The 12412-nt window shown below is 42.4% G+C and overlaps 1 protein-coding gene across 1 annotated transcript in view; it reads right to left on the bottom strand.

Annotated features, from left to right (window-relative positions):
• LOC146009536 (uncharacterized) overlaps positions 1-12412 on the bottom strand; it is a 783885-nt gene that overhangs the window by 724338 nt on the left and 47135 nt on the right. The window contains 1 exon segment of the mRNA XM_083149979.1: positions 10677-10925. Within this exon segment, the coding sequence (XP_083006105.1) occupies positions 10677-10925 (249 nt within the window).

The raw sequence follows: 12412 nt of genomic DNA, 5'->3' as shown, positions 1-12412 counted from the left end.
CACATGCTCTCCCCAAAGCAGATCCTTTCCACTTTATGTTCTATTGTAGTGAAGGGTGGGCTGTTCGGTGCTCTCACCACTTGTTCACTGCCTCCGGCAGACAGGAGAGAAGCAGAAGCAGGTTTCTCCGCACTAACATTGACTTTTCTACATGCACAGTTTGCAAACCCTGAATTTTGGTATACTTGACTACATTTATGCCTATGATCGCATGACTGTCAGTGGGTAGGTGGGGGTGTCAGAGGTATACACACTGGTGACTGGGGGGGGGATGCACTGCTGGTTTTGTCAACTGCAAACATTTCAGGTCTGAATTAGGCACCATGTGTGAAGAAAAGAGAACAGGATAGAGGTGCTGAGACAGGAAGCACAGAGAGGAGGAGCTATCGGTGAGGAGTGATAACTGTGTAGTGTGCGGCCAGCGCTGAATCCGTCATTTGCCGATATCCCTTTGTGCTGGGGCGGGGCTAATGGTGATAGGCACAATGCATCCCTGCACCCAAAAACCCCATCAGCACCGGTAACTCCGCCCACCTCCTCCCCTCACCTGAAGGCAGTAACGTGCGCTTGCTTCAGCTACGATTACCCAGCAGCCGATAATTGTAAATACAAAAATGAAACTTCACTTTGTCTTTTATCTAGAAACACCCGGCTTATTAAAGTCTTATAAATAGTCTTAAAACATGAGTCAGGAGACACCAAGAACACATTTATTACAGGCCGCATGTTATTATTTCAGCTTTATTCAATATCTATAATCTTCTAGAAGGCGCAAAATAAATTACAAGTATTCTCTGATTGGTTACCCATAGCAACATGTCATTTTCAATAGAACGGTCATCTTAGTAAATAATAACCTCATTGTGTACATGACCTTACAATAAACAGGCCCATGAGGGTTAGGACGGAAGTCGTATCCAATGCCCAAATACAAAATGTTCTCCGTAGATGGAGCATGGTCCCGGCCTATGCCCCCTTATATCGCGTACACTCAGTCGTTATGACTACACCTATGAGTAACGCAAGCGCAGTAAGAAAAAGAATGCAATGCCTTTGTGCTATATGGGCAACAATAAATGACATCACATACATAAACCCCTAAATGACATCACATACATAAATCCCTAAATGACATCACATACATAAACCCCTATATGACATCACATACATAAACCCCTATATGACATCACATACATAATCCCCTATATGACATCACATACATACATACAGTAGATCCCTATATCTCCAGTCCATTGCAGGGCATTTGTAAGTGACTGAATCTACAGTTTTACCCCAAAACCTCAAACTGCAATAAATATAAATTCAAAATCATGTGGGTTCTACGTGTAATATAAGGACTTTTAGCACCAGGGTATATAACCACCCTCAATACTTAGTGATGGTAATATACCTTGGTGTATACTATCTGTAACTAAATCCATGTCTGCTTGGTATTTACATTATTAATATACACAGCTTTCACAATGGGCCTCATTCAGACCTGTTCTCTAGGCAGCACATAATTGCCTAGCGAACAGGTAACCGCCGTCCTGTCGAATACACCCCCCCCCCCCAAAAAAAAAAACCCTGGCATGGGACCGTACAGTAGAGAATTTATTTGATGGTCGCTCTCACCATCGAATGATTTTTTTTACCCATAGCATATAAGTATGAGCCAAGACTTACTTTTAGTCTACCAAAAGATGGCCAACTAACGTCACATCTGCCACCCGCCCCATAAAACGCTGTGCCATCCTCTGCCCGCCCCGTGCCAGCCCATCCTGGAGCAAACACCTCGGTGAGTGTGAAAACGTCCGGAGACATTCGCTCTGGGGGTTTGCACATGCGCACACTCGCGCGTGTGCAAACCCCGAACATCGGACAGGATAGTGAATTCAGCCAGCACAGAGCGGGTATGCATCATCCCCAATATTTACTATCGACAGAACTCGATTTCATGCAGTTCAGCTCACTGACATTTTCCCTTGGTGAGTTTTCTGGTGTCTATGAAGACACTGCTTTTTTGCAAAACATTTCCCACACTCAGAGCATGTAAATCTGTTCTCACCTGTGTGACGTCTCTGATGTTTAACAAGATTTGATTTCCATGCAAAACTTTTTCCACACTCAGAACATGGAAATGGTTTCTCACCAGTGTGACTTCTCTGATGAGTGCGAAGATACGATTTCTGTGCAAAACATTTCCCACACTCGGAGCATGGAAATGGTTTCTCACCAGTGTGACTTCTCTGATGCTGGAGAAGATACGATTTCTGTGCAAAACATTTCCCACACTCGGAGCATGGAAATGGTTTCTCACCAGTGTGACTTTTCTTATGACTGAGAAGATGCTTTGTATCTCGAAAACATTTCCCACACTCAGAGCATGTCAATGGTTTCTCACCTGTGTGACTTCTCTGATGATCAAGAAGACATTTTTTTTCTTTAAAACCCTTCCCACACTCCAAACATGGAAATCGTTTCTCACCCGTGTGATTTCTGAGATGATTAAGATAATTTGAGTTATCTGTAAAGCATTTCCCACACTCAGAGCATTTAAATGGTTTCACACCTGTGTGCAGTCTGTGATGAATAATAAGGCTCGACGTGTGCACAAAACATTTCCCACACTCTGAGCATTGAAATGGTCTAGCACCTGTGTGTTGTCTCTGATGTTGTACAAGATGGGATTTTTGTATAAAACTTTTCCCACATTCAGAGCATTCAAACGGTTTCACACCTGTGTGTTGTCTCAGGTGTACAACAAGATGGGAATTCTGTATAAAACACTTCCCACACTCAGTGCAGGAATAAGTATTATCACCTGTGTGACTTCTCAGATGTTTAACAAGATGGGATTTAAATTTAAAACATTTCTCACACTCAGAACATGGAAATGGCCTATCGCCTGTGTGATCTTTCTCATGTACAACAAGATTGGTTTTAGTTTTAAAACATTTCCCGCACGTAGAGCATGGAAATTGCCTCTCGTCTGTGTGCATTTTCTCATGTGTAACAAGAAGAGTTTTACGTGTAAAACATTTCCCGCACGTAGAGCATGGAAATGATTTCTCATCTGTAGGAGATATCTGGGGCCTAACAAAATCTGACTTACCAAATTCACAGGATAATACTGTATCACCTTTCTGAGCTGTACTGTGTGTAGCAATATCTGAATTATCAGGAGAACGTTCCTCATTACTAAAAGGACCAGATGAAATATCTGCACTGGGAAGTTCTGGATGTGGAATTAAGATATTGGGATTTTCTCCTTGAGGATCTTGTAAGATGTCCTTATCTTCTATTTTATCGTCTGAAGACACAATGAGATCTCCCTCCGAGGTATTACTGCTTGTGCGCCCATCTAAACAAAACAGATGTACTATATGAAAACAGACAGAACTGCTTCAGCTGAGGGTCAGATGCACATAGATGTCTCAGCACTTAGTTACACTTAACGGGTGACATTTAATAGGATGCGATTTTTAGTACGGTTCTGAAATCGCACCATATCGCATGTTTTCAAATAGCAAATTAAGAAATCATCAATTTAATGGAATGTGAATTGAGGTATGAAAAAAGTGAGATGTCATGCGATGAAGTGCGAATATTAGTCATGAACATGTGTGTGGGGTCCCCCTTCCTAAGGCCCACCCAGCAGCCAATCAGGATTGAGCATTGGCTGGTTGGTGGGCCTAGCCCCCCGGTATGTGGGAGGAGCCGAGATTGTAAACAAACAACCTCCGCTTGTGCAGCCGGGGTACGTGCAGCCAGAGGAGCGGAGGGTTCAGCACCAGACGGCGTGTGAGTATATTATCCTTCAACAGGTTCCCATGGATAATACTGGAGAAGAGGACCGGCCTCCGGCGGACCTCTGTAGGTATGTATAGTGTATGTGATTGTAGCATGTAATAAAACTTTACTTTTCTTAGGTGTCCGTTTCATTTTTGACTATTTGTATTGGTGTGGAAGTACAAGACCCAGTGGGCCCTTTAATTACCCGCATGCTGGGACTTGTGGTTCTCAAAGTCCCATGGCTGTGGCATTACCCTGTTGGCTGTTTGGGCCAGGTGCTGGTTGCTAAAATATTATTTTGGGAACCAGGACTGGCCCTTGAGCCTGGTGCTGGTTTTAGAAGTCCTGGGGCTCCCCTATCCCTCAGGAGGGGGGACCCCATGCCATTTTTTTTTTTTTTTTTTTTTATTATTACTTTTGCACATTTTTTGGGACAGAACCATGCACAGATCTCACTGGTCTGTGCCTGGTTCTGCCAAACTCTATGATGAACTTGGTCTATCTGTTGAGGTGTACCAAAAATCCCATCCTATTACATTTGCAAGTTCTATACATAATAATGGAAAAACATCTGAATGGGAATTGAAGTGTGAAAAAAAAAAAAAAAACATTCGGCATTTCATAATGTGCGGTTTTCGCAGCAAAAAGTGCAATTTTTATTGCAACTCACATCCTATTACATGTGCGAGTTTTGGAAAACGTGCGAATTCCACCGTTTTTTTTTTTTTTTTTTACTAAAAATTGCAAAAGTCGAAAATTCGCCCCCGTACTGCTGAATTTGCCCGGTAATTAAGCCGAACATAAAAGACTATTACTCCTAATTTTCCCAGCACATTTACAGGTTTCTATAGTTTAACAGGTAGAAAAAGAAGTAATTGAAAAAAAAAAAAAAAGGCCTACGGTCCCCTCGCCCGGCTATAACCAGCTCCAGATTCATTGAGCCGGTCCTGGTTACAGAAATACAGAAGGGAGGGGGAGCTAGGGTTCCCCTGTATTTTTATAATCAGCACCAGGCTCTTGGCCCAGTGCTGGTTCCCAAAATACAGGGGACAAAAGTAGTGGGGGTCCCCCGTGTTTCAGAAACCAACACCGGGATTGAACAGTCAGCAGTGTCATACCAGAACCGGGGATACTTTTTTCCATAAGGTCTTCTGGTCAAAGCTTGATCACCCTGACTGGTCAGCCTGGGCCAGGTCCCTGGGGGAGTGAGGACCAAATCCCGCCAATAAAGGGGTACCCCCTCGAGGGGAACACCAGCCCTAGATAAAGCCCGGGACTGTCCCTACAACCCATGACCTGTGGGTGGCGGTCGGACTGGTGAACAGTAGTACTAGCAGCCTTGATGTCCGAGGCGATAGGGGTACGGGGGAGGGAGGAGGTGGCCTCGCCACTGCGGGATGGGAGGAGTGGGAGACAAGCCCTGTTTCTCGTAGCAGAGGGCACTAATGATGACCTGACAACAGATTTATCCTGTAGCAGGTACGGCCTAGGAGGTGCGATGCACCATGGGCACTGTACATGCGATTTATTGCTGAAATCTCATTTAAAATCACCCTAGTGTATGGGGGGCATTAAGGGATGACATCTGGGCCTTACATGGGCAATAGGTACTCATACACCCTCATGCTATTTCCCTTACTAAGGGTGGGCTGCATTGGAAAACCTGCCTTCGCTAACAGGACGCTCTCACATGCTCTCCCCAAATCAGATCCTTTCCACTTTTTTATGTTCTATTGTAGTGAAGGGTGGGCTGTTCGGTGCTCTCACCACTTGTTCACTGCCTCCCGCAGACAGGAGAGAAGCAGAAGCAGGTTTCTCCACACTAACATTAACTTTTCTACATGCAGTTTGCAAACCCTGAATTTTGGTATACTTGAGTACATTTATGTCTATGATCGCATGACTGTCAGTGGGTAGGTGGGGGTGTCAGAGGTATACACACTGGTGACTGGGGGGGGATGCACTGCTGGTTTTGTCAACTGCAAACATTTCAGGTCTGAATTAGGCCCCATGTGTGAAGAAAAGAGAACAGGATAGAGGTGCTGAGACAGGACGCACAGAGAGGAGGAGCCTCAGTGAGGAGTAATAACTGTGTAGTGTGCGGCCAGTGCTGAATCCGTCATTTGCCGATATCCCTTTATGATGGGACGGGGCTAATGGTGATAGGCACAATGCATCCCAAAAACCCCATCAGCACCGGTAACTCCGCCCACCTCCTCCCCTCACCTGAAGGCAGTAACGTGCGCTTGCTTTAGCTACGATTACCCAGCAACCGATAATTGTTAATACAAAAATGAAACTTCACTTTGTCTTTTATCTAGAAACACCCGGCTTATTAAAGTCTTATAAATAGTCTTAAAACATGAGTCAGGAGACACCAAGAACACATTTATTACATGCCGCATGTTATTATTTCAGCTTTATTCAATATCTATAATCTTCTAGAAGGCGCAAAATAAATTACAAGTATTCTCTGATTGGTTACCCATAGCAACATGTCATTTTCAATAGAACGGTCATCTTAGTAAATAATAACCTCATTGTGTACATGACCTTACAATAAACAGGCCCATGAGGGTTAGGACGGAAGTCGTATCCAATGCCCAAATACAAAATGTTCTCCGTAGACGGAGCATGGTCCCGGCCTACGCCCCCTTATAGCGCGTACACTCAGTCGTTATGACTACACCTATGAGTAACGCAAGCGCAGTAAGAAAAAGAATGCAATGCATTTGTGCTATATGGGCAACCCTAAATGACATCACATACGTAAACCTCTAAATGAAATCACATACATACATACATACAGTAGATCCCTATATCTCCAGTCCATTACAGGGCATTTGTAAGTGACTGAATCTACAGTTTTACCCCAAAACCTCAAACTACAATAAAAATAAATTCAAAATCATGTGGGTTCTACGTGTAATATAAGGACTTTTAGCACCAGGGTATTTAACCACTCTCAATACTCATTGATGGTAATATACCTTGGTGTATACTATCTGTAACTAAATCCATGTCTGCTTGGTATTTACATTATATACGAAAAAAAGGAAAAGAAAGGGACTGTTTTGTGGGACGCACACTGATACAATTAAGATAAAACTTAGCTTTTAATAAATTCATTTTCAAATGTCCAATAATCCGGGGCTTTTGGGCTCAAATTTGGAAACATGCTACCCAACACCTAGTGTCTAGTTTCCCCATAACACCTGAATGGGCAATATTTGGCATTATGCCAGAGGGGACGCGAGTCCCGCAAGGGGTCCGAAAACTGCTGATCATCCTATCCGCAGTTGCCAAGAAGTGTATTCTTCAACTCTGGCTGCACCCCACAGCCCCCCCGTTCTCACTTTTCTTAAACAAATTATTTCACATTTTCCGTATGGAGTGGCTTGAAGCTTCTCTACAAAAAGAAAAGTTCACTGAAAATTTTTTCGACACTTGGGAGAGCTACATTGACACCCTATCTCCAACATTAAAGAGCCAAATTGGAAACGGTTTTAAAAACACATTATGGTACGAGACTAGGGTATGTGCACAAGACCCCCAATCTCATAGAATACTATTTACTCTGGAACTCCACTTCTTCAGATGTGACAGTGCGTGTAGTGGAGGTAATAAATGGCGTGGACCCTGGCTCCTCTTGTAAATTCCCATTATATATAATCCTTGTACTTTATTTTCTTTCATGTATGTTCACTGACTTTTTGTGGAATGCTGTTGCACGGTGAAAATGTCACGTGTATTATTATTATTTTATCCTATTTTATTTTATTTTATTTTACCGTTGACAAACACCTTGTTTTAAGTGAACTGTGTTTATACCTCTGTACACATTGTACCTCTATCTCATTGATCTTTAATGCTTCAATAAAAGAAAATTGATTTAAAAAAAAATATATTTTCAAATCCCCTTTTAATAATTTGAGGGAAATAAAGAAGTTAAAATCACGGACACACACAAAACCACATGTAACATACACACATATATAGTGCTCGAAAAATAAAGGAGTGTATTTTAAAACCACAGCGATGTATTACTGGAAATATTGTATTTATTATAGCACACCCTTGTAGGGATACAGTTATCACTTGTAGCCTAAATTCGCTTGAGTTATCTAGTGATATTCAGATTGGGGAGATTTCAGCTCCTGAGTATATAGTGATTATTAATGTGGATTTATTTATATGAATCAGATGTAATTCAACAGTACTCAGCTGCCACCTAGTGGTGGTTAACTAGCTGGAAATCTTCACATCACTATAGTCAGATCTTATTCAGGTTACTGTAGCAATAATTTGCTTAACAGGCTATTTTAAACAGATAACCTGACTCTATAGGTGCAGTTCATTTTCTATAATGCTGCTACCTATCCGTCTCCCCAAGTCTGCCTGCACCCTTAATAGGTATGCAGTACTGCCATTTTAACTGATCATTACAATGGGTTAAATAATGCTAATACATATTCCAGTAAACAATCTTCCTACACGTGTTTAACTAAACAGCTTTCTCAAGGCCCTGAGAAAGCTGTTTAGTGAAACACGTGTAGGAAGAATTTTTACTGGAATATGTATTAGCATTATTTAACCCATTGTAATGATCAGTTAAAATGGCAGTACTGCATACCTATTAAGGGTGCAGGCAGACTTGGGGAGACGGATAGGTAGCAGCATTATAGAAAACGAACTGCACCTATAGAGTCAGGTTATCTGTTTAAAATAGCCTGTTAAGCAAATTATTGCTACAGTAACCTGAATAAGATCTGATTATAGTGATGTGAATATTTCCAGCTAGTTAACCACCACTAGGTGGCAGCTGAGTACTGTTGAATTACATCTGATTCATATAAATAAATCCACATTAATAATCACTATATACTCAGGAACTGAAATCTCCCCAATCTGAATATCACTAGATTACTCAAGCGAATTAAGGCTACAAGTGATAACTGTATCCCTACAAGGGTGTGCTATAATAAATACAATATTTCCAGTAACACATCGCTGTGGTTTTAAAATACACTCCTTTATTTTTCGAGCACTATATATGTGTGTATGTTACATGTGGTTTTGTGTGTGTCCGTGATTTTAACTTCTTTATTTCACTACTATTTCCCTCAAATTATTAAAAGGGAATTTGAAAATAAATTTATTAAAAGCTAAGTTTTATCTTAATTGTATCAGTGTGCGTCCCACAAAACAGTCCCTTTCTTTTCCTTTTTTTCGTATAAAATGTTCAGCCTATGACTGTTGGGTACAGCACCCCCCAAATCTCAAATGAAATATAGGGGTTCTCTCTAAAAACTACTAATTTTCTCTTAAAGAACATATGAGAAAATGAATTTAAATAGTGTGCAGGCCTGCTACTAGCCACTTAAATGTGGCAATCTGACATCTGGTATTTACATTATTAATATACACAGCTTTCACAATGGGCCTCATTCAGATCTGTTCTCTAGTCTATAGGCACAAGTAACCGCCGCCCCGTCGAATACCCCCCCACCCCCCCAAAAAAAAACAACCCTGGCATGGGACCTCACAGTAGAGAATTCATTTGATGGTCGCTCTCACCATCGAATGATTTTTTTTTTTACCCATAGCAAATAAGTATGAGCCTAGACCATCCTGGAGCAAACACCTCGGTGAGTGTGAAACCGTTCGGAGACATTCGCTCTGGGGGTTTGCACATGCGCATACTCGCGCGTGTGCAAACCCCGAACATCGGACAGGATAGTGAATTCAGCCAGCACAGAGCGGGTATGAATCATCCCCAATATTTACTATCGACAGAACTTGATTTCATGCAGTTCAGCTCACTGACATTTTTCCAAGGTGAGTTTTCTGGTGTCTATGAAGACACTGCTTTTTTGCAAAACATTTCCCACACTCAGAGCATGTAATTGGTTTCTCACCTGTGTGACTTCTCTGATGTATAACAAGTTCTGATTTCTGTGCAAAACATTTCCCACACTCTGAGCATGTAAATGGTTTCTCACCCGTGTGACTTCTCTGATGATCAAGAAGACATTTTTTTTCTTTAAAACCCTTCCCACACTCCAAACATGAAAATCGTTTCTCACCCGTGTGATTTCTGAGATGATTAAGATAATTTGAGTTATCTGTAAAACATTTCCCACACTCAGAGCATGTAAATGGTTTCACACCTGTGTGTAGTCTGTGATGAATAGTAAGGCTCGATGTGTGTACAAAACATTTCCCACACTCTGAGCATTGAAATGGTCTAGCACCTGTGTGTTGTCTCTGATGTTGAACAAGATGGGATTTTTGTATGAAACATTTCCCACATTCAGAGCATTCAAATGGTTTCACACCTGTGTGTTGTCTCAGGTGTACAACAAGATGGGAATTCTGTATAAAACACTTCCCACACTCAGTGCAGGAATAAGTATTATCACCTGTGTGACTTCTCAGATGTTTAACAAGATGGGATTTAAATTTAAAACATTTCTCACACTCAGAACATGGAAATGGCCTATCGCCTGTGTGAATTTTCTTATGTGTATCAAGATGGGATCTACTATTAAAAGATTTCTCACACTCAGAACATGGAAATTGCCTCTCGCCTGTGTGAATTTTCTCATGTGTAACAAGATGGGATTTACTATTAAAAGATTTCTCACACTCAGAACATGGAAATAGCCTCTCGCCTGTGTGAATTTTCTTATGTGTAACAAGATGGGATTTACATTTAAAAGATTTCTCACACTCAGAACATGGAAATGGCCTCTCGTCTGTGTGAATTTTCTCATGTTTAACAAGAAGAGTTTTACGTGTAAAACATTTCCCGCACGTAGCGCATGGAAATGATTTCTCATCTGTAGGAGATATCTGGGGCCTAACAAAATCTGACTTACCAAATTCACAGGATAATACTGTATCACCTTTCTGAGCTGTACTGTATGTAGCAATATCTGAATTATCAGGAGAACGTTTCTCATTATTAAATGGACCAGATGAAATATCTGCACTGGGAAGTTCTGGATGTGGAATTAAGATATTGGGATTTTCTCCTTGAGGATCTTGTATGATGTCCTTATCTTCTAGTTTATCGTCTGAAGACACAATGAGATCTCCCTCCGAGGTATTCCTGCTTGTGCGCCCATCTAAACAAAACAGATGTACTATATGAAAACAGACAGAACTGCTTCAGCTGAGGGTCAGATGTACATAGATGTCTCAGCACTTAGTTATACTTAACGTGTGACATTTAATAGGATGCGATTTTTAGTACGGTTCTGAAATCGCACCATATCGCATGTTTTCAAACAGCAAATTAAGAAATCATCAATTTAATGTAATGCGAATTGAGGTATGAAAAAATGCGATGTCATGCGATGAAGTGCAAATTTTAGTCTTCAGAATGTGTGAATTGTAGTCATGAATGTGCGTGGGGTCCCTCCTCCTGAGGCCTGCGCAACAGCCAATCAGGAGTGGGCATTGTCTGGTGGGTGGGCCTAACCCCCAGTATGTGGATGGGGCCGAGATAGTAAACAAACAACCTCCGCTTGTGCAGCCGGGGTACGTGCAGCCAGAGGAGCGGAGGGTTCAGCACCAGACGGCATGTGAGTATATTGTCCTTCAACCGGTACCCATGGATAATACTGGAGAAGAGGACTGGCCGGGGGTGGACCTCTTTAAGTACGTATAATGGTGTAGAGCTACAAGACCCAGTGGCCCCTTTAATGCCACACATGCTGGTACTTGTGGTTCTCCAAGTCCCTGCATGCCGTACATGCTTGCTGAAACTTGTAGTTCCACAACAATAGTTATGCCTATTTTTACACAACAATCAGGCTGGTGCCCACTGCCCAGGGGCACCGGAGACAGCCCTGGGCTTCTGCATGGGGAGGGGTAACTCTGGAGGGGGGGGGGGACAACACCCTATATTGGGGGGCGGGGGTTTCCACACCTTTTTGTCCCCAGTATTTTGGGAACCAGGACTGGTCCTTGCACCTGGTGCTGGTTTTAGAAAGCCTGGGGATCCCCTATGTTTTCTGTCCCCTAAATTTCTTAAACCACGACCGGTTCTTTGAGCCCGGGGCTGGTTATGGGCAGGAGGGGTACCCCACGTTTTTATTTTTTTTATTTTACTTTTACACATTTTTTGGGACAGAACCATGCACAGATGTCACTGGTCCGTGCCTGCTTCTGTTAAACTATCCATGATCAACTTAGTCTGCCGTTCAAAGAAAGACAAAAAATCTCCCCCGTACTGGTGAATTTGGCCGGTAATATTCCCGGCGTATTTGCCAGCTTCTAACGTGTAACAAGTCGAAAAATAAATAATTGAAGAAAAACAGCGTGAGGTCCCCCAGCCCGGGTATAACAAACCGGTCCTTGTTACAGAAATACGGGGGGGGGGGGGGGGGGGGGGAGCTGGGGTTCCCCTGTATTTCTATAACCAGCACTAGGCTCTTAGCCCAGTCCTGGATTAAAGGGGAAAAGTTAGTAGGTGTCCCCCATATTTCAGAAACCAGCACCAGGCTCAACCAAAACAGCCAGCGGTGTCATGCCACAGCCGGGGGACACTTTTTACCCCAGCCAAAGAATGATCACCCTGACTAATCAGCCCAGGCAGGTTCACAATCCC

Source organism: Crinia signifera, chromosome 6 (genome assembly GCF_055691185.1).
Source record: "Crinia signifera chromosome 6, ASM5569118v1, whole genome shotgun sequence".
Lineage (NCBI taxonomy): Eukaryota > Metazoa > Chordata > Amphibia > Anura > Myobatrachidae > Crinia > Crinia signifera.
This window is presented reverse-complemented; position numbering and strand designations above follow the sequence as displayed.